Source organism: Microcaecilia unicolor, chromosome 2 (genome assembly GCF_901765095.1).
Source record: "Microcaecilia unicolor chromosome 2, aMicUni1.1, whole genome shotgun sequence".
Taxonomy (NCBI): domain Eukaryota; kingdom Metazoa; phylum Chordata; class Amphibia; order Gymnophiona; family Siphonopidae; genus Microcaecilia; species Microcaecilia unicolor.
The window spans coordinates 73,657,238-73,679,248 of NC_044032.1; the positions used below are offsets into that span (position 1 = coordinate 73,657,238).

Consider the following 22,011-nt stretch of genomic DNA (forward strand, 5'->3'; position numbering starts at 1 on the left):
GGCAAAATGAAAATTGCTGCATGTCCATATTGGGTTCTGAGACCTTATCGCCAGCCATTGACCTAGCGGTAAAGTCTCGCATGGTAACCGGGTGGTAATGGCCTACATGCACCAAATGCCACTTGGTGCACGTCCAATACAAGAGGCCCCCCAAAATTATTATTTTCCAGACGTGTCATAAATGAAATTACTGCAAGAGCCATGCGGTAGCCAGGCGGTAACCCCATTTTGGCGCTCGTTGGGCGCGTGTAAATGCTTACGCAACTCAATAAAAGGGCCCCTGAGTGATTCTGAAAATACGCCTCACATGTGACTTACTTGTAAAAAATACATTTTCTGATTCTGATAGACAGAATAGCTCTAAAAAATTAACTTTGGAACAGGTTCAGTTTTGGAACACAATAGTAGAAGAGACAAAAGCAATACTCAATGAAATTGTTTTCATACCTTTGCTGGCAGAAACAGCTTTTCTTGTACCCAAGTATGACTTCTGAATCATGCTTGTTTGCAAGTATAACTTTCTCTTATTCTGATTTGACAGCATCCCTCTGCGGCTTATCTGAGACAGTCGATCCCGAGGTAGAGAGACTGATTGGGATAAGAAGGATTACAATTTTTTTATTTACAACCAAACTACCAAGAAAATAGATTAACATAATTCCCTCGTATCACATTGACAATTTTATTTTTCTGTAGGTTTGATCAAAATGGAAATACTCAATTACATGTGGATTGTATGAGACAATGATGGGTTTGCTAACCAGTGTTTAAAGAAAAAAAGAGGCCCTTTTACTAATCTGCGCTAAGCCCGTTTCTAGCACAGCCATAAATTTGGCCTTTTTCTATCACTTCTTTTTCTGGCCGCGCGCTAATGTTAACATTAGTGCCCAGCTATTGACAAAAATTAACACAGGAGCCTCCTTAGTGTCTCCTTATTTAGGAGGTGCTTTCGTCTTTGGTATATTTTCCTTCAAGCTTGGTGGCTCGTCAGTAGTATTGAAATTATATGTTAATTTTTCTTTCTTAAATACATAAGTACATAAGTATTGCAACACTGGGACAGACCAAAGGTCCATCAAGCCCAGCGTCCTGTTTCCAACAGTGGTCAATCCAGGTCACAAATACCTGGCAAGATCCCATAAAAGTTCAATACATTTTATGCTGCTTATCTCAGAAATAGTGGACTTTCCCCAAGTCATTTTAATAATGGTCTATGGACTTTTCCTTTAGGAAGCTGTCCAAACCTTTTTTAAACCCTGCTAAGCTAACCGCCTTTACCACATTCACTGGCAACAAGTTCCAGAGTTTAATTACGTGTTGAGTGAAGAAAACTTTCTCCGATTTGTTTTAAATTTACTACTTTGTAGCTTCATCGCATGGCTCCTAATCCTAGTGTTTTTGGAAAGGGTAAACAAATGATTCACGTCTACCCATTCCACTCCACTCATGATCTTATAGACCTCTATCATATCTCACCTCTGCCGTCTTTTCTCCAAGCTGAACAGCCCTAGCTGCTTCAGCCTTTCCTCATAGGGAAGTTGTCCCATCCCCTTTATCATTTCCGTCACCCTTCTCTGTACCTTTTCTAATTCCACTATATCTTTTTTGAGATGTTGTGACCAGAATTGAACACAATATTTGAGGTACAGTCGCACCATGGACCGATACAAAGGCATTATAATGTCCTCATTTTTGTTTTCCATTTTTTTTCCTAATAATACCTATTTGCTTTCTTAGCCGCCACAGCACACTGAGTGTGAAGCCCATCTACATGAGCCCCCCACCCCAAGAGGGATGCATCCGTTGTCAGCTCTTTTTGTGGTAGAGGAATTTGGAATGGGCGTCCCAAGGTCAAATTGGATCGAATCGTCCACCACTGAAGGGAATTCCGAAAGTCGGTGGACAGTTGGATCACATCCTTTAGATCCCCTGCAGCTTGACACCACAGGGAAGCTAGAGTCCATTGAGCTGGTCTCATGTGTAGACGTGCCATGGGAGTTACATGAATTGTGGAGGCCATGTGCCCCAGGAGTCTCAACATCCGCCAAGCCGAGATCTGTTGAGACACTCGCACTATGGACACCAGGTTGTCTGCCCTTGTCTCGGGAAGATAAGCATGAGCTGTCTTTGTGTTGAACAGAGCTCCAATGAATTCCAATTTTTGAACTGGGGTGAGATGGGACTTGGAATAATTTATTATGAACCCAAGTAACTCTAGCACCTGAATAGTCATCTGCATGGACTGTAGAGCACCTGCCTCCGAGGTGTTCTTCACCAGCCAATTGTCGCAATAAGGGAACACATGTACTCCCAGTCTGTGTAGCGATGCTGTGACTACCGCCAGGCACTTTGTGAAGACACTGGGCACAGACGCCAGGCCAAAGGGCAGTACACGGTACTGAAAGTGCTGTGTCCCTAGCCGAAATCAAAGATACCTCCTGTGAGCTGGAAGTATCGAGATATGTATGTAAGCATCCTTTAAGTCCAGAGAGCATAGCAAATCATTTTCCTGAATCATGGGAAGAAGGGTGCCCAGGGAAACCATCCTGAACCTTTCTCAGACTAGAAATTTGTTCAGGGCCCTTAGGTCTAGGATGGGACACATCCCCCCTGTTTTCTTTTGCACAAGGAAGTACCTAGAATAGAATCCCAGCCCTTCTTCCCCTGGTGGAACGGGTTCGACCGCATTGGCCTTCAGAAGGGCAGAGAGTTCCTCTGCAAGAACCTGCTTGTGCTGGGAACTGTAAGAATGAGCTCCCAGTGGGCAATTTGGAGGTTTGGATTCCAGATTGAGAGTGCATCCTAACTGGACTATTTGAAGAACCCACCGGTCCGAGGTTATGAGAGGCTACCTTTGGTGAAAAAACATCAACCTCCCCCCTACTGGCAAGTCGTCCGGTATGGACACTTTTACTGAGGCTATGCTGCACTGGAGCCAGTCAAAAGCCCGTCCTTTGCTTTTGATGGGGAGCACCAGGGGCCTTAGGCGCATGCTGTTGACGAGAACGAGTGCGCTGGGGCTGAGCCTGGGCAGGCTGTCAAGAAGCAGGAGTTTACCTACACCTAGGATAGTAATAGGAAGCACTCCTCTTCCCCCCAAAATACCTCCTAGATAAGGAGGTAGTAGCAAAAGATGCCTGGCGGGAGAGAGAATCCAGTTCCGGGGCTTACTAACAGCACCTGGTGTCAAGGCAGGTGGAGACCCACTCAATGCTGGAGAACTCCCAGTGGTTACCGGTATCTCAGCAGCCATGGAGGTCAATGTTGCCAGTGCCGAAGATCATGGTCCGGCCTTTGAAGAGCCAAAAAGCTTCTCCTAATAGGGCACTCCCCTTGTTGCCTGTAAGTGGGGAGCTGAACAGAAGGGACTGGAAAAAAAGCAAGCCCTTCTGGCAAAGGAAAAACACTTTACAGTTCAGTTTCTCTCTTTTATAATAATGCCAAAATGTATTAGAGTAAATAAATGGTTACAATAAAAATTCTTTTATCCCCGTATTACAGCTAATTGAATTCTTATTTGTATCAGTCCAAATTTCAGTATAAGGAAAAAAAATCTCTCTCTCTCTGTTTTTCCTTTGGAAGCTTAACAAAACCTGAGTGCCACAAGTTGTGCTTGTCAGATTACTGAAGCCTAATTTTGTCCAATCACTTAATGCCTTATATTTTCTCTCTTACTTATCTGGTATTCTTCTACTCTGACCTCTAAGGTCACCTTCACAATATTCTGTTTCTTTGGTATTTTTCTCAAATATTCATCATTTGCCCTTTGTAACCTCTGTCCCTTGAATACCTATCACTCATTCTTGTCCTTCACGGAAAATGGCTTTGTGTTAATTCAGAGCCTGTTTGAAACAAACAAGTTTATGGCCCATTACTAGGGCTAAGCAAGCCTGTCTATGGTGTGTGAGAAAACCAAGACACAAACTAGCTAATTGCCCTACTAGATCAAAAATAAGGGAATGTTATACAAAGCTGACTGATTTGAAAAACCAAACAGCTATATACATCCTGTTGAGCCAATTGCACTCTCTGTGTCCTGGCCTGCATAAGGAGACAAAGATCACAGATTGAAGGGTCATGATTTGGCCCAAGGCAACAGTTGTGCGTGTCTGTAAGTGAAATAACGCAGCAGCATTTAGCACACTGCTTAAAGCCACTGGGAGCCTTCTGGGGCATCAAAAAAAGAATTTTGGCTAAAATAAACTCCTCAGTCTTGAACAATTAAAAGGGAAGTGTTTAAACTGAGGTTGGGGTTGCGGTCTAACCGTGCAGCCTCTCCTGAATAATAAAGGAAACCACAAAAAAGCCAAAAAACTGGGGAAAAATACAAGGAAGGGAAAACAGGAGAAATAAATTTAAAAACATGATTACCTGCAAGGGAATGCACTTACAATAGCGAAAAAATACTATGTAAAACGTAGCGTGAGAAGGCTATGTGAACGCATCCTCTCAGCTCCACAGAAAAATAAAAAAGAAAATGACATTCGAGTGTCGAGCTAGAAGGCACCAGCGCTTGCACTATGGGATGCTGCTAGAACTACAGCATTAGCGATTCAGCGTCCGTACCAAGGCTCCGTTGGATGGCGTCACCCACATGTGGGAATAGCACGGCCTGCTTGTCCTCAGAGAACCCACTGTAACCATATAGTAGTCAATCTTGGAAATTAAAACCCTAGTAGTAAGTGAGCTATCTTCTAATATATACATGCATTACAAAATACCCTTTGTCGAAACTCAACATGCAGTCTATAAATGGAGCAGTTAACACTATGTAACAAACTGAACCAACATGATGGAGAATTATGACCTACAGTAAATGAATTCCATTTCCATTTAACTATGTACTGATTTTTTTTCTTTCCAGTGCAGTCAAACTCATATTAGCGATTTGGTTCAACTAGGTGCCAATCACAAAGTCAGCAAGTTAAGAGATCAGTAGTAAAAAAAACTGGCACAGTGTTCTTATTTACTGTACATCATGACAAGGGCTACACGTTTAGTAAATACATCATGTTCAAAGCTTTTAGCTCACCTTGTTTACGATTAATTGGATAACTTGATACATTTCTAGCTCTTGCTTTAGGATCTGAAGTATTTTTCTGTACTACCCAAGTGGCTGTTCCTAGACGAATGATAATATTAATCATTAGGTTGTATTTTAACCTATTTTTAGAAAGAATAATTGCTGAAAAAATGAAAGATAGAAAAAATTGCTGTATGATTTTACCTCTGTTTTATTCCCTTTCCCACCTCTCCCTGCAAGACTGAGGGAGGTGAGAGAACGTTTTTCCAGGAACAGTTCTGAAGCAATCTATTTCATCCTGGTTATATTGTGTTTGCATTTAAATAACAAAATGGATACAGATATTTTAACTCAGTTTAGTTTAATTGCTCGATATACTACCCCATATAGCAAACAGAAAGGTTTACAAATTAAACAGAACAAAACATGGGGGGAGGAAGAGGGAAACATTACAATGGTGCTTTCAATTAAATGGTTGTTTATGCTAACAGTTGAGAATTCACAGGAGGGTGGTGAAGGGCATGATGGGGTGGGTGGAGGGGGAAACAACAGAAGTTTATATTCCCTGGCAAAAAAGAGGCAACACTTTCAGGAGGAATGAGGGAGGATGGGGGGGAACAGAAGGTGGGGCAGAGGAAGGGATGTGAGGTATGGGATTGGGGAAGGTATACAACCAAGGATTTGGCACCTGGGGAGACGAAGAGAAAAAGACAGCCTTCCTTCTGTCACAAACAAGGTTATTGGGCTGGGTAATTTTTGGGACCCTTTTACTAAACCACGTAAGCATCTACGCATGCCCAATGCGTGCCAAAATGGTTACCGCCCAATTACCGCGTGGCTCTTGCGCTAATTTCAATTTTAGCACTCATCTGATATGCGCGTCTGAAAAATATTTTTTATTTTCGGGCGCACGTAATGGACACGTGCCAAGTGGCATTTCATGTGCGTAGGTCATTATTGCCCAGATTCTTTACCGCCAGGTCAACGGCTGGTGGTAAGGTCTCAGACCCAAAATGGACGTGCGGCAATTTTATTTTGCCGCACGTCCACTTTCGGCATTAAAAAAAGGCCTTTTTTGCAGGTGCGCTAAAAAATGGATCAGCGCACGCCCAAAACCCTTGCCTACACTACTGCAAGCCATTTTTCAGCGTGCCTTTGTAAAAGGACCCCTTTATGAATAATCTCTTTGAATGGTGAAATTCATCTCATGGAACATTGGGGGGCAGGGGGGATCTCTTCCCCCATAAAACATTCAAATATTTTGCAGACTTTACAGAACAGTAGCAACAGAAGCGATGACGGTGTCACAAGTACAAGCCAGATGTGCTCAACAAAACTTTACTGCATCAATACCAACTTGGCTCTGACTCAATATGGCCCGTGTTTCAGCTATAGGGCCTGTGTCAGAAGTCTAAACAGATAAATATGAGTTATAATAAACAATGTATGATCAATAGTAAAAAAATGCAAATATAATGTAATATTGTTTATTGTATACTGAACATTTCCACTGTAAATTATTACTAATTAATGTTAGCTAATCTTTTGATAACATACTGTTAAATGTAAACCACTTAGAACTTGTCAGTAAAGCAAGTTATGCCAAATTAAATTAAATAAACCAAATTAAAGGTATGTATACAAATACCCATGTACATTTCATATAAAAATACAACCCACAATAAAAAATGATTACAGAAACTAACCAAAAAAGGGGAAGCTACTAAGTAGTGAGTAAAATATTATAAAAAATTATATTAAAAAAACTTACATACCCTGTTTCCCCGAAAGTAAGACATCCCCTGAAAATAAGACCTAGTAGATGTTTTCCTGAATTGGTAGATATAAGGCCTCCCCCGAAAGTAAGACCTAGCAAATTTTTGTTTGAAAGCAGGGCTGCCGAGAGCCGGACAAGGCCGCCCCCGGGCCGCCCCCCACCCACCCTCCGTAGCTCCCGGAACTAACCTTAAACGCCTCCTTTCACCTTCGCAGCAAGCAGCAGCAGGGCAGACCTCTCCTTCCTTCCATGCCCCGCCCTCACGGACGTTACATCAGGCGAGGGCGGGACACGGAAGGAAGGAGTGGCCTGCCATGCAGCTGCTTGCTGCGGTGAAAGGAGGCGTTTAAGGTTAGTTCCGAGAGCGACGGAGGGCGGGCGGGCCAACCCCGATGTTTTCCCGAAAAATAAGACAGCCCCTGAAAATAAGACCTAGTGCATTTTTGGGGGCAAAAATTAATATAAGACACTGTCTTATTTTCGGGGAAACACGGTAGTAACATGTGGAGGGGCATAATTGAACGAAAACGTCTATCTTCATGGGCGTTTATCTCCGAGAACGGGTCCGTGAAGGGGCGGACCAAACCGTATTTTCGAAAAAAACAGACGTCCATGTTTTATTCGACAATTTGTGAGCTGGGCGTTTTTGTTTTTCAGTGATAATGGAAAATGAAAGCGCCCAGCTCAAAAACGAATAAATCCAAGGCATTTGTTCGTGGGAGGGGCCAGGATTCGTAGTGCACTGGTCCCCCTCACATGCCAGGACACCAACCGGGCACCCTAGGGGGCACTTTTACAAAAACAAAAAAAAGGTAAAAGAGCTCCCAAGTGCATAGCACCCTTCCCTTGGGTGTTGAGCCCCCCAAATTCCCCTCAAAACCCACCGTCCACAAGTCTACACCATTACTATAGCCCTAAGGGGTGAAGGGGGGCACCTACATGTGGGTACAGTGGGTTTGGGGGGGTTGGACGACTAACTACTACTACTACTTAACATTTCTAAAGCGCTACTAGGGATACGCAGCGCTGTACAGTTTAACATGGAAGGACGGTCCATGCTCGAAGAGCTTACAATCTAAAAAGACAAATGTACAGTTAATCATATAGGTCAGACAGATTGGGGCAACCTATATGTTCGAAAGGTTAGGTTCCGAATGCAGCATTGAAGAGGTGAGCTTTAAGCAAGGATTTGAAGATGGGTAGGGAGGGGGCTTGGCGTAGGGATTCAGGAAGACTGTTCCAGGCATAGGGTGAAGCAAGGGAAAATGAGCGGAGCCTGGAGTTGGCAATGGTGGAGAAGGGTACTGAGAGGAGGGATTTGTCATGTGAGCGGAGGTTACGGGCAGGAACGTAGGGGGAGATGAGGGTAGAGAGGTAGGGTGGGGCAGCAGAGTGAGTGCATTTGTAAGTAAGGAGGAGAAGCTTGAATTGGATGCGGTATCTGATCGGAAGCCAGTGAAGCGACTTGAGGAGAGGGGTGATATGAGTATATCGGTTCTGGCGGAATATGAGACGTGCGGCAGAGTTCTGAATGGATTGAAGGGGGGATAGATGGCTGAGTGGGAGGCCAGTGAGGAGCAAGTTGCAGTAGTCGAGACGAGAGGTGATGAGAGCGTGGACGAGAGTTCGGGTGGTGTGCTCAGAGAGGAAAGGGCGAATTTTGTTGATGTTGAAAAGGAAGAAGCGACAGGTTTTGGCAGTCTGCTGGATATGCGCAGAGAAGGAGAGGGAGGAGTCGAAGATGACCCCGAGGTTGCGGGCAGATGAGACGGGGAGGATGAGGGTGCCATCAACTGAGATAGAGAGTGGGGGAAGAGGAGAAGTGGGCTTAGGTGGAAAGACGAGGAGCTCGGTCTTGGACATGTTCAGCTTCAAGTGGCGGTTTGACATCCAGGCAGCAATGACTAAGCATTAAGCAGCACAATTGTAACAGGTAGGGGGGGATGGGCCTGGGTCCACCTGCCTGAAGTTCACTGCACCCCCTAACAACTGCTCCAGGGACCTGCATACTGCTGCCAGGGAGGTGGGTATGACATTTGAGGGTGAAAATAAAAAGTTGTGAAACATCATGTTTTGTGGTGGGAGGGGGTTAGTGACCACTGGGGGAGTCAGGGGAGGTCATCCCCGATTCCCTCTGGTGGTAATCTGGTCATTTAGGGCACTTTTTGGGGCCTTATTCGTGAAAAAACAGGGTCCAGGAAAAGTGCCCTAAATTCTCGCTACAAACGCATATTTTTCTTCCATTATCGGCGAAAGGCGCCCATCTCTGATCGCCCGATAACCACGCCCCAGTTCCGCCTTCACAATGCCTTCGACACGCCCCCATCAACTTTGTCCGCATCCGCGACGGAGTGCAGTTGAAAACGTCCAAATTCGGCTTTCGATTATACCGCTTTATTCGTTTTTGTGAGATAAACGTCTATCTCCCGATTTGGGTCGCAATATAGGCGTTTTTCTTTTTCAATTATAAGCTGGCTAGTAACATAGTAGATGACGGCAGAAAAAAGACCTGCACGGTCCATCCAGTCCGCCCAACAAGACAACCCATGTGTGCTACTTTTTGTGTATACCCTACTTTGATTTGTACCTGTGCTCTTCAGGGCACAGACCATATAAGTCTGTCCAGCACTATCCCCGCCTCCCAACCACCAGCCCCGGCACAGGCCGTATAAGTCTGCCCAGCACTATCCCCGCCTCCCACCACCAGCTCTGGCAAAGACCGTATAAGTCTGCCCAGCACTGTCCCTGCCTCCCACCACCGGCTCTGGCACAGACCGTATAAGTCTGCCCAGCACTATCCCCGCCTCCCAACCTCCAGCCCCGCCTCCCACTACCGGCTATGCTATCCAATCTCGGTTAAGCTCCTGAGGATCCATTCCTTCTGAACATGATTCCTTTATGTTTATCCCATGCATGTTTGAATTCCGTTACCGTTTTCATCTCCACCACCTCCCGCGGGAGGGCATTCCAAGCATCCACCACTCTCTCCGTGAAGAAATACTTCCTGACATTTTTCTTGAGTCTGCCCCCCTTCAATCTCATTTCATGTCCTCTCGTTCTACCGCCTTCGTATCTCCGGAAAAGGTTCGTTTGCGGATTAACACCTTTCAAATATTTGAACGTCTGTATCATATCATCCCTGTTTCTCCTTTCTTCCAGGGTATACATGTTCAGGTCAGCAAGTCTCTCCTCATATGTCTTGTAATGCAAATCCCATACCATTCTCGTAGCTTTTCTTTGCACCGCTTCAATTCTTTTTACATCCTTATTAAGATACGGCCTCCAAAACTGAACACAATACTCCAGATGGGGCCTCACCAACGACTTTCTTCTGCTGGTCACACCTCTCTCTACACAGCCCAACAACCTTCTAGATACAGCCACCGCCTTGTCACACTGTTTCGTCGCTTTCAAATCGTCAGATACTATCACCCCAAGATCCCTCTCCCCGTCCGTACCTATCAGACTCTCGCCGCCTAACACATACATCTCCCATGGATTTCTATTCCCTAAGTGAATCACTTTGCATTTCTTTGCGTTGAATTTTAATTGCCAAACCTTAGACCATTCTTCTAGCTTCTTCAGATCCTTTTTCATGTTTTCCACTCCCTCCGGGGTGTCCACTCTGTTACAGATCTTAGTATCATCCGCAAATAGGCAAACTTTACCTTCTAACCCTTCAGCAAGGTCACTCACAAATATATTGAACAGAATCGGCCCCAGCCCCGATCCTTGAGGCACTCCACTACTCACCTTTCCCTCCTCCGAGCTAACTCCATTCACCACCACCCTCTGGCGTCTGTCCGTCAACCAGTTCCTAATCCATTTCACCACTTCGGGTCCTATCTTCAGCCCATCCAGTTTATTTAAAAGCCTTCTGTGGGGAACCGTGTCAAAAGCTTTGCTGAAATCTAAGTAGATTACGTCCATAGCTCGTCCCTGATTCAATTCTCCTGTCACTCAATCAAAGAACTCAATGAGATTCGTTTGGCACGATTTCCCTTTGGTAAAACCATGTTGTCTGGGATCTTGCAACTTATTGGCTTCCAGGAAATTCACTATCCTTTCCTTCAGCATTGCTTCCATTACTTTTCCAATAACCGAAGTGAGGCTTACCGGCCTGTAGTTTCCAGCTACTTCCCTATCACCACTTTTGTGAAGAGGGGCCACCTCCGCCGTTCTCCAATCCCTCGGAACCTCTCCCGTCTCTTATGATGAATCATGATTAAGAATGGTGTAAAATGACAAATGAAAATAGCAGTATATAAAGAGCAGTATAAATGAGTTGTAACAATGAGCTTGCCAATAAAAATAATGAACTAATTGATAAAAATGGCAGCAGTCCATAAACATTTTGAAGAATACTGTGAACAAAGGGCAATAAAAAAAATAAAACCACCACCTCAATAAAAGAGTTATATATAAAAAACTGTATAACAAGCCATTAACACTCCAATCTTTAAGTTCCCAAAGCACAAAGCAAAATAATGTTCACTTACCAGAGAAATGTCCTCTTCTCTCAGAACTTCTCAGAAAGAAAGTTAAGTGGGACATTTTTCTTTATATAGTTTTGAATCTAAGGGACCGCTTTAAACAGACCTTTTCAAGCTAACTCAGTAATGAGATTGCCCATAATAACCTTTGCAAATATTCTACTTCCTCACACCTTAATTAACACCTAATTCACTTGACCCTGTTAAATATCTTCTCCACATCAGAGTTTATCAGCAGAGATGGAGGAATTGTAGGTTAGTGATAGGCAGAATACAAATATAAAAAAAGCAAACTTTATCAACTAATCCACATACTCTTTCCCCCCTAGTTTTAAAACAAACTTTGTACCACAGCATTAACAGATAGCCTCCAGCAGGCACAGCAGGACCTAGTCTACAACAGGTCATAATACTATGGCTTTAAATATGCAGTCTGGCTTTCACTATTGACAACCTTCAACAAGTGGATTAGTTTTGAACACTGAGAACCACTAGTGCATTGAAATACTGTGTTTTCAAAGATTTTATTGAAGAAGAAATAAAGTTTTTGAATAAAGCTTTTCTGAATATATTCTCTACTTTTATCAGAGGGACTCCTTCTGCAATTCCATTGGGTTTGGTCTCTTTAAATTCCAGCTTTGTGTTGGTATTGTCAAATGCCTATAGCTTATAGAGGTCCACTGAACTACTCTACTCTTCTCTGCATTGCTGGGACTTCCAAATGGGCCCTGCCAGTGATTACCTCCTGACCTCTGTCATCATCCCATGGGAGAAGATATAATTTTCACATCAAGTTGTATAAACACAAGCTCTGATATTTATTTTAAAAATGTATATTCCACTCAATACATGGTTCTTAGTGGATTACATAGGTACATACAAAATACTGTCACAAACTTAAGAGAAAAATTACATACCTCAACCTGCACTACCCCAGCTGTAAAGGTCTCAAGTACAAAACTTTTTATGGATCAAATTTCTCCTTCCTGGGCAGCCGTCTATGGAACGCTCTCCGTAGACCTATCCGAGCAATCCATGACCACCTACCATTCAGAAAAGCACTAAAAACCCATCTATTCAAACAAGCCTACCCAAAAGACCCAGATTAATCTCATGAACCCATCTACCTTACATATACTGAAGAGAAAACGACATTGACCCAGACTCTTATCACCTGTCTCTACCTACCTATCCATCCTATTACTACCCATCCATCCTTTTATTATGTTTCTAGTAAAAGATGCCTGTTTCAGGCTGAAATGAAACGGGCGCTAGCAAGGGGATTGCACAGGAAGGTTTGCAGTGTGTGCACCCACTGCACCCCCTTTCCCACCCCAAGTAGGTCGTCAATAGCGCCGCTCCCCCCTCCTCGTCCAGCCACCCACCGAACATACCTGGCCAAAGAGGATCAGCTGTTTTGTAGAAGCACGACGGCACTGCAGGCAGCCAGCAGACCTTTGGACTGTGAAGGTGCTCCTCCTCTGGCATCTGAGGTTGCATTTTGTGGCGGTTGGGAACGGTGGTGTTGGGTGCCATTGTTGTTTCGTTGGCGCACTGAGGTGATTGTGAGGCAGAGGAGGAGTAGGTAAACATGCTCCGCATGTTTCCCTACTCCCCCCTTTCCGTTGAGTTTGTGTCGTTCCTCGTTGGTGGAAATTGGAACTCCCCCCTTTCCGTGGCGTTCGTGTCATTCGTCGAAACAGCTCCACCCACGACATCATGACTTTCGACGCGAGGGCGTGATAGACAGACATGGTGAGTGGAGAGGCTTCACCACCATGAACTAACGAACACTTGATGGAAGTGGCTGGAGCTTGGGGCCTCAATAGAACGTTCAGGTAGCGAATTTTGTACAGAAGGGGCGTGGCTGGGGGTGTGGCTGAGGGGGGGTGTATGAGTGAGAGTGAGTGGTGGCTGACAGGCTACAACAGTACAGGGCTTGAGTGTTTCCCTGCCACACTGTAAGCTTCAGAATTGGAGGTGAGAATTATTAATTTAGATACTTAATTTCCTACTTTACATAACAAAATTCTGTGTTACCTATTACTGTGTAAGCCGCATTGAGCCTGCTTTTAGTGGGAAAGTGCGGGATACAAATATAATAAATAAATAATAAAATCAATCAATTCAGAATGTTAAAAATTTCACTCCTTACCCCACCTGAAAGCCTGCATAAATAACAGAGTTTTAAGCTCTTGTTTAAACTCTTTAATGTTCCTCAATCTAAGGGGAAGCTTATTCCAGGTCGCTGGTCCTGCAATATAGACCATCTTATTTCTATATTTCTCAGATCTAATAACATGATGGGCAGGAATATCAACAAGTCACTGAGTACCTGATCATAACTGACAAACAGGTATGACCTGATCATAACTGATATAATATGAAGCTGGGTTGCCACAATCTTTGAAACCTGTTGTACCAATACCTTAAAAACTAAACAGAGGATTTTAAACTGAATTCTAAACTCTATAGGTAACCATTGTAGGTTTTTCAGTACAGGGGTGATATGTTCAAAACAACTGGTCCCTGATAAAACCCTCGCCACTGAACTTTGAGCTATTTGTAAAGCTTTTATCTGGGTCCTTTGCAATCCTAATAGCAAAGTATTTGCATAATCAAAGCAGGCGGTTACTAAACTCTGCATGACAGTTCTAAAATTATGCAGTTTTAACAAGTCCCTTAATCTTCTCACCATACGTAACGTAAAATAAACATCCCTGATAATCTTATACACATGAGCTTTCATTGTCTAACTTTTATGAAACATCACACCTAAATTTCTAAGATTTTGAATAGGGATAGATTCGCTATTAAACTGAAACACTGTTGGAACATCATCTGATTCGTAGGTTTCAGTACATAAGTAATGCCATACTGGGAAAGACCAAAGGTCCATCGAGCCCAGCATCCTGTCCCTGACAGCGGCTAATCCAGGTCAAGGGCACCTGGCAAGCTACCCAAACGTACAAACATTTTATACATGTTATTCCCGAAATTGTGGATTTTTCCCAAGTCCATTTAGTAGTGGTCTATGGACTTGTCCTTTAGGAAATCGTCCAACCCCTTTTTAAACTCTGCCAAGCTAACCACCTTCACCACGTTCTCTGGCAACTAATTCCAGAGTTTAATTACGCGTTGGGTGAAGAAAAATTTTCTATTTGTTTTAAATTTACTACACTCCAGTTTCATCACATGCCCCCTAGTCCTAGTATTTTTGGAAAGTGTGAACAGACGCTTCACATCCACCTGTTCCACTCCACTCATTATTTTATATACCTCTATCATGTCTCCCCTCAGCCGTCTCTTCTCCAAGCTGAAAAGCCCTAGCCTCCTTAGTCTTTCTTCATAAGGAAGTCGTCCCATCCCCGCTATCATTTTCGTCGCCCTTTGCTGCACCTTTTCCAATTCCACTATATCTTTCTTGAGATGCGGCGACCAGAATTGAACACAATACTCAAGGTGCGGTCACACCATGGAGCGATACAACGGCATTATAACATCCTCACACCTGTTTTCCATACCTTTCCAAACAATACCCAACATTCTATTCGCTTTCCTAGCCGCAGCAGCACACTGAGCAGAAGGTTTCAGTGTATTATCAACGATGACATCCAGATCCCTTTCTTGGTCCATAACTCCTAACGTGGAACCTTGCATGACGTAGCTATAATTTGGGTTCTTTTTTCCCACATGCATCAACTTGCACTTGCTCACATTAAACGTCATCTGCCATTTAGCCGCCCAGTCTCCAAGTCTCATAAGGTCCTTCTGTAATTTTTCGCAATCCTCTTGCGAGTTAACGACTTTGAATAACTTTGTGTCATTAGCAAATTTAATTACCTCGCTGGTTACTCCCATCTCTAAATCGTTTATAAATATATTAAAAAGCAGCGGTCCTAGCAATGACCCCTGAGGAACCCCACTAACTACCCTTCTCCATTGTGAATACTGCCCATTTAATCCTACTCTCTATTTCCTATCCTTCAACCAGTTTTTAATCCAGGAAATTTCCTCCTATCCCATGACCCTCCAATTTCCTCTGTAGCCTTTCATGAGATACCTTGTCAAACGCCTTTTGAAAATCCAGACACACAATGTCAACCGGCTCCCCTTTGTCCACGTTTGTTTACTCCTTCCAAGAATTGGAGTAAATTGGTCAGACAAAATTTCCACACACTAAAGCCGTGCTGACTTGGTCTCAGTAATCCATGTCCTTGGATGTGCTCTGTAATTTTGTTTTTAATAATAGCCTCTACCATTTTCCCCGGCACCGACATCAGACTCAAGGTCTATAATTTCCCGGATCTCCCCTGGAACCTTTTTTAAAAATCGGCGTTACATTGGCCACCCTCGAATCTTCCGGTTCCACGCTCGATTTTAAGGATAAATTGCATATCACTAACAGTAGCTCCGCAAGCTCATTTTTCAGTTCTATCAGTACTCCAGGATGAATATCATCCGGTCCAGGAGATTTGCTACTCTTCAGTTTGCTGAGCTGCCCCATTATGTCCTCCAGGTTTACTGTGAATTCAGTAAGTTTCTCTGACTCATCCGCTTGAAATACCATATCCGACACCGGTATTCCACCCAAATCTTCCTTGGTGAAGACCGAAGCAAAGAATTCATTCAATCTCTCCACTACATCTTTGTCATCCTTGATCGCCCCTTTTACCCCTTGGTCGTCCAGCGGCCCAACCGATTCTCTTGCCGGCTTCCTGCTTTTAATATACCGAAAGTTTTTTTTACTATGTTTTTTTTGCCTCTAATGCTATCTTTTTTTTCATTATCCCTCTTGGCCTTCTTTATCTGTGCCTTGCATTTGCTTTGACACTCCTTATGTTGCTTCTTGTTATTTTCAGACGGTTCCTTCTTCCATTTTCTGAAGGCGTTTCTTTTAGCCCTAATAGCTTCCTTCACCTCACTTTTCAACCACGCCGGCTGTCTCTTGGACTTCCGTCTTTCTTTTCTAATTTGTGTAATATGTTTGGCCTGGGCCTCTAGGATGGTACTTTTGAACAGCATCCATGCCTGTTGTACAGTTTTCCCCTCTCAGTTGCCCCTCTAAGTTTTTTTTTTTAACCGTTCTTCTCATTCTATCATAGTCTCCTTTTTTAAAGTTAAACGCTAACGTATTTGACTTCCTATGTATAGTTACTTCAATGTTGATATCAAAACTGATCATATTATTATCACTGTTATCAAGCAGCTCCAGTACTATAACGTCCCTCACTAGATCATGCGCTCCACTAAGGACCAAGTCTAGAATTTTTCCTTCTCTCGTCTGCTCCTGCAACAGCTGCTCCATAAAGCTGTCTTTGATTTCATCAAGAAATTGTACCTATCTAGTGTGTCCCGATGTTACATTTACCCAGTCTATATTTGGGTAATTGAAGTCACCCATTATTATCGCATTGCCCATTTTGTTTGCGTTTCTGATTTTTTTTATCATTTCTGCGTCTACCTGCTCATCCTGGCAAGGCAGACGGTAGTACACTCCTATCACAGTCCTTTTCCCTTTTATACATGGAATTTCAACCCACAATGATTCAAAGGTGTGATTTGTGTCCTGCTGAATTTGTAATCTATCTGAGTCAAGGCTCTCGCTAATATACAATGCTACCCCTCCACCAGTCCGGTCCAGCCTATCACTACGATATACTTTGTACCCCAGTATGACAGTGTCCCACTGGTTATCCTCCTTCCACCAGGTCTCAGTAATGCCTATTATGTCCAATTTTTCATTTAGTGCAATATATTTCAACTCTCCCATCTTATTTCTTAGACTACTAGCATTTGCATATAGACATTTCAGAGTATGTTGTTTGTTCCTATTTGCATGATGCTTAGTGCTTGACACTATTGATTTGCCATCTTTTGTCTGATCTTTAGTTGTATTTAAGGGCACCTGGCCTTCCACGGTCTCTTGTGGAACCTCACCATCCAGAAACCCTATCTTCCCTGTTTGTGAAGTTCCTTGCAAGATACCTTATCCCGAACCATGCGCTGTTGTGCGACTGTCGGCCTTTCCCCCATATCTAGTTTAAAAGCTGCTCTCTCTCTTTTTTGAATGCCGACGCCAGCAGCCTGGTCCCATCCTGGTTAACAGAATCTGTGTCTTACTCATGTTCAATTTCAGACAGTTTGCAGACATCCAACCATCAACTGACTGCAAAATCAAGCTAAATTTCGCAAATGTTTCTTGAATACCATCAACCAGAGGGGTTAAACAGGTGGTCCAATTTGTGGGCCTAGGGAGTGCCTGCGTTTACTCTGGATCATTGTTGATAAGAATATGTGTCTAATACTTCTTTGAGCTACCTCACATGTGCACATAATTCTCACATTTTAATTATTCCAATTTCACTTTGGTTGTTTTACCTGGTTGTACATAAATTGGCTTTTCAGTGTTCCCAGGAGCTTTTGGGGGATGTAGCCTAATAAACCAGAGTGCTACCATGATACAATTGGCTGCTCCTTCCCGCAGTGTCCCACAGGAGGCATTGTAACTGTGACCGCTCCTCTTATAGTGGCAGGAAAAATTCTAAGCTGAGGCAACAATACTTGTATGGTAATTGGCAAAATGGGGGTCTGGGACTACTACATTTACAATTGTATAACTATGCCTGGCTTTTCAGCCATATAGGAGACTGGATGTTGAATCACAGCAATAACACCCCAATCTAGTACGAACAGGCTCTTTTAGCGCCATACAATTTTAACTCCCATATTCAGGTCCCATGTAAAGCTGTTGCCCTACTCATATGGTAAGAGTATTCTTTTTTGTCCATTGAGAGAGACATGGATCAAACTTACACAATGGCTAGGCAGTGCCCCTAATGAGACAGATCAATTACCAGTCTGGGGTAATGTGCAATTCCAGTCAGGGATGGACAATAATACTTTCCTTGGGTGGGGGAAGAGGGGTATATTGCTGTTAGAACATATGCTTACATCAGCGGGGACAACTATGAGCTTTGAAGAATTTAAGCTCTGAGTAGATATAAAATGGGGTGATTGTTTTGCATAATGTCAATTTAAACACTATATCAACCCCCTCAATCAAAGTATTGTGAAACAGCAGATGGGAAGAAAACTGGGGATTTTTTTTAGTAATATAGTGGAATATAGACTCTCCATCTCAGGGATATATAAGACCATTCAATTACTGATAGGATGCGGGTCTGAAAGAGCATTGCAAGACGGATCTGGGTAGATCATTGGGAGACTGGAAAGCAGCTTTTGGTATTAAAACGATCTCTGCAAATGTTCTTTTTACATTATACATACAGCTACTTTACACAAGCCCAAATATTTAAAGCTGGGAAAGTCATTATATTTAATTGTATTAAATGTACTGGGGGAGAGAATAACTTATCATGCAGTTTGGAGCTGTACTATTGTACAAAAGTTTTGGACTGAAGTAATTAACTATATCTGTCATTAAAATGGACAAAATATACCCTTAATATCTGAAGATATTATATTAGATGTTACTGCTGGATTGAGCATGGGGAGGAAATTGATACTGGTGGGTAAAAAGTGTATTTTAAACTCCTGGACTACTCCAGAACCTTCCTCTTACTGGGTTTGGGGAGCTCATGTACCTACTTTGGCCCACAGCAGGAAGTCTGATAATTAATAAATTGTAACCTGGATGAAGTCAACTCTGTATGGACATATAAATGCCAGTATCGTTCACAGGTGAAGGGAGGGGGAAGCGGTAAACTTGGAGATCACAAAGTATGCTAAAAAGATACATTGGAATAATCTCTGTTTAGGAGGAAAATGGGTTAGTATAAGAGTTCTGTAATTGAGGTTTGTTCCAATGTTAAGTTGTTTTTGTTATCCTTTGTTTAATAAATAAAATTGTTAACAGAACAAACAACACAGCAACAGAAAATTAACGTAAGGACAAAACGATCAAAGAAACATAAGCTATAAAAAACGTAAAACTTAAAAACACAGTACACAACAACATATAAATCAGATACCATTACTAAATGCTTGCTGAACAGTCAGGTTTTAATTTTTTTTTTCTAAAAGCAGAATACAATAAGTAATTGGCTTTAATATTGCAATGGATGATGTTCCATAAAAAAGGAGCTTAATAGCCAAATAACACCCTCTGAATGAATTCCAGATGTATTCTCCTAAAGGAAAGGAAAATCGACATATTGCATTTATTTGATCTCCAATCTGAGCTGTGGTACAAGAAGATTCAGTCAAAGATATCTTACAGTCTAAGTGGTTACCTCAGTGGGAAATTAAAACAACTTGTCCAAAATCACGACAAGGGAGAAGCAGGTTGGTTCCCAGTCTGTTATTCTAACAGGGTGGGCATCCTATGGCCCATGGGCTGAAACCAGCATCAATTGGGATATACATAAAGGAATCCTGTGCAGAAGGAATGGATCTTGAGGAGCTTAGCCGAAATTGGGTGGCGGAGCCGGTGGGGGGAAGAGGGGTTGGTGGTTGAGAGGCGAGGATAGTGGTGGGCAGACTTATACGGTCTGTGCCAGAGCCAGTGGTGGGAGGCGGGGAATAGTGCTGGGCAGACTTATACAGTCTGTGCCAGAGCCGGTGGTGGGAGGCGGGGCTGGTGGTTGGGAGGAGGGGATAGTGCTGGGCAGACTTATACGGTCTGTACCCTGAAAAAGACAGGTACAAATCAAGGTAAGGTATACACATATGAGTTTATCTTGTTGGGCAGACTGGATGGACCGTGCAGGTCTTTTTCTGCCGTTATCTACTATGTTACTATGTAATTTGTTTTTTGAAAATCCACTCACGTCAGGTAAATTTACATGACTTCCAGCCACTGACTATAATTCCATGTTTCCCTGGTGATGTCATCCAAAACTTAGATGGTAAGCCCTCTGGGGACAGAGAAATACTTACTGTATCTGATTGTAGCTTGCCTTGAGTTTCTATTGAAAAGGTGTAACCTAACCCCAATTAAATAATCAGGGAAGACCTCAAATATCTACTTTTGAAGATGTCTTAGGACTCACACATCATGAAAAGTGGACAGCCTGGGGTCTCTTACTGGCTGCCAACAGCAGAGAAGAAACTCTTCTGCTGGGACTTTCAACTCCCATGATGGCAGTGACAGCAGCATCAAGATATTGCTGAGGGTGATCAAAATAGACTCAGCAATGATGCATCTTGGTGGTGGGGAGCCCTGGTCTAGCCACTATAAGGTTTGAAGGAGCTGGTCAGAGCTGTGGCACAAGTGGCATGGTGTCAGGGAGCAGCAGATGTGAAAGAAGTAACTGGCATTGTGGCAAAGTAGAATGACAGTGGTAGCTCAGGTCTTTCGCCGGAAGATGTGAAGGAGACTCTAACCAGCAGCTGATAGGAAGAATGGGGAAAGGGCAGTCAGTACAAGAGGGAGAAAACATGGTAAGGAGGGAGAGAGTGCAAAGGAGAGGGAACACCCTTACCACTGCAGCTCCTTGTGACTCTGGGCAAGTCACTTAACCCTCCATTGCTCCAGTTACAAACAAATACCTGTACATACTATGTAAACCGATTTGAATATAATTGCAAGAACCACAGAAAGGTGTACATTAAGTCCCTTTCCCTATACACTCCCTTACAGAGTAGTGGATAACGCACTTACATGTACAGCTATAAAATTGTCTCATGTGTCCAGTGGTAAGAAAGGCAGAAATCTCAGTATAGCATGCAGTGTCTATAAGAAAGACTTTCACAGCATACGACACAATCCAAGCCAATAAATTTCTTTGAAATGAATCCTGGACTGATTGAGTACATATAGTTCACCAAGAAAATGTGACCAATCACATTCCATTTAATGTATGAACATAAGAATACAAGAATAACCATACTGGGTCAGACCAATGGTCCATCTAACCAAGTAACTTGCTTCCAACAGTGGCCAATCCAGGTCACAAATACCTGGCAGAAACCCATTTAGTAGCAATATTCTATGCTGCCAATCCTGGAGCAAACAGTGGCTTCCCCCATGTCCATCTCAATAACAGACTATGAACATTTCCTCCAGGAAGTTGTCCAAACCTTTTTTAAACTTAGATATGCTAACCGCTGTTACCACATCCTCTGGCAAAGAGTTCCAGAGCTTAACTATTCTTTGAGTGAAAAAATATTTTCTCCTATTTGTTTCAACAGTATTTCCATGTAATTTAATTGAGTGTCCCCTGATCTTTATACTTTCTGAAAGAGTGAAAAATCGATTCACTTCTACCTGTTATACACCACTAGACCTCAATTATACCCCCCCCCCCCCCCAGCTATTTCTTTTCCAAGCTGCAGCGCTCTAACCTCTTTAGCCTTTCCTTGTATGGGAGGAGTTCCACCCCCTTTATCATTTTGGTCGCTTTTCTTTGAACCTTTTCCAATTCCGCTATACCTTGAGATACGGCAACCAGAATTGAATGTAACACTCAAGGTGAGGTTGCACCATGGAGTGATACAGAGGCATTATAATATTCTTGCTCTAATTTTGCATCCCTTTGCTAATAATACCCCATACAGGTGACAGTCTTTTTAGAGCAAAATGTTTAGCTCTCTTAGACCACTAAGCCATCCTTCAGTATTTATGTACTCGTTTCAGAGCACACATTGTACAGACAAATGAGCACCACACAATGAGCAACAAGCAATGGCTTCACTATTATTGATATCCACCAAATACAAAAACAAGTACCTTATTCTACCACAACATCACTTTG

The 22,011-nt window shown here is 43.0% G+C and overlaps 1 protein-coding gene across 1 annotated transcript in view; it reads right to left on the bottom strand.

Annotated features, from left to right (window-relative positions):
* Positions 1-22,011, bottom strand: part of LOC115462943 (ciliogenesis and planar polarity effector 1-like) — a 237,673-nt gene that overhangs the window by 41,639 nt on the left and 174,023 nt on the right. The window contains exons 22-23 of the mRNA XM_030193045.1: positions 5,033-5,122; positions 448-588 (exon numbers count right to left, since the gene is read on the bottom strand). Coding sequence (XP_030048905.1) covers positions 448-588; positions 5,033-5,122 — 231 coding nt within the window. The remainder of the gene's footprint in view (positions 1-447; positions 589-5,032; positions 5,123-22,011) is intronic.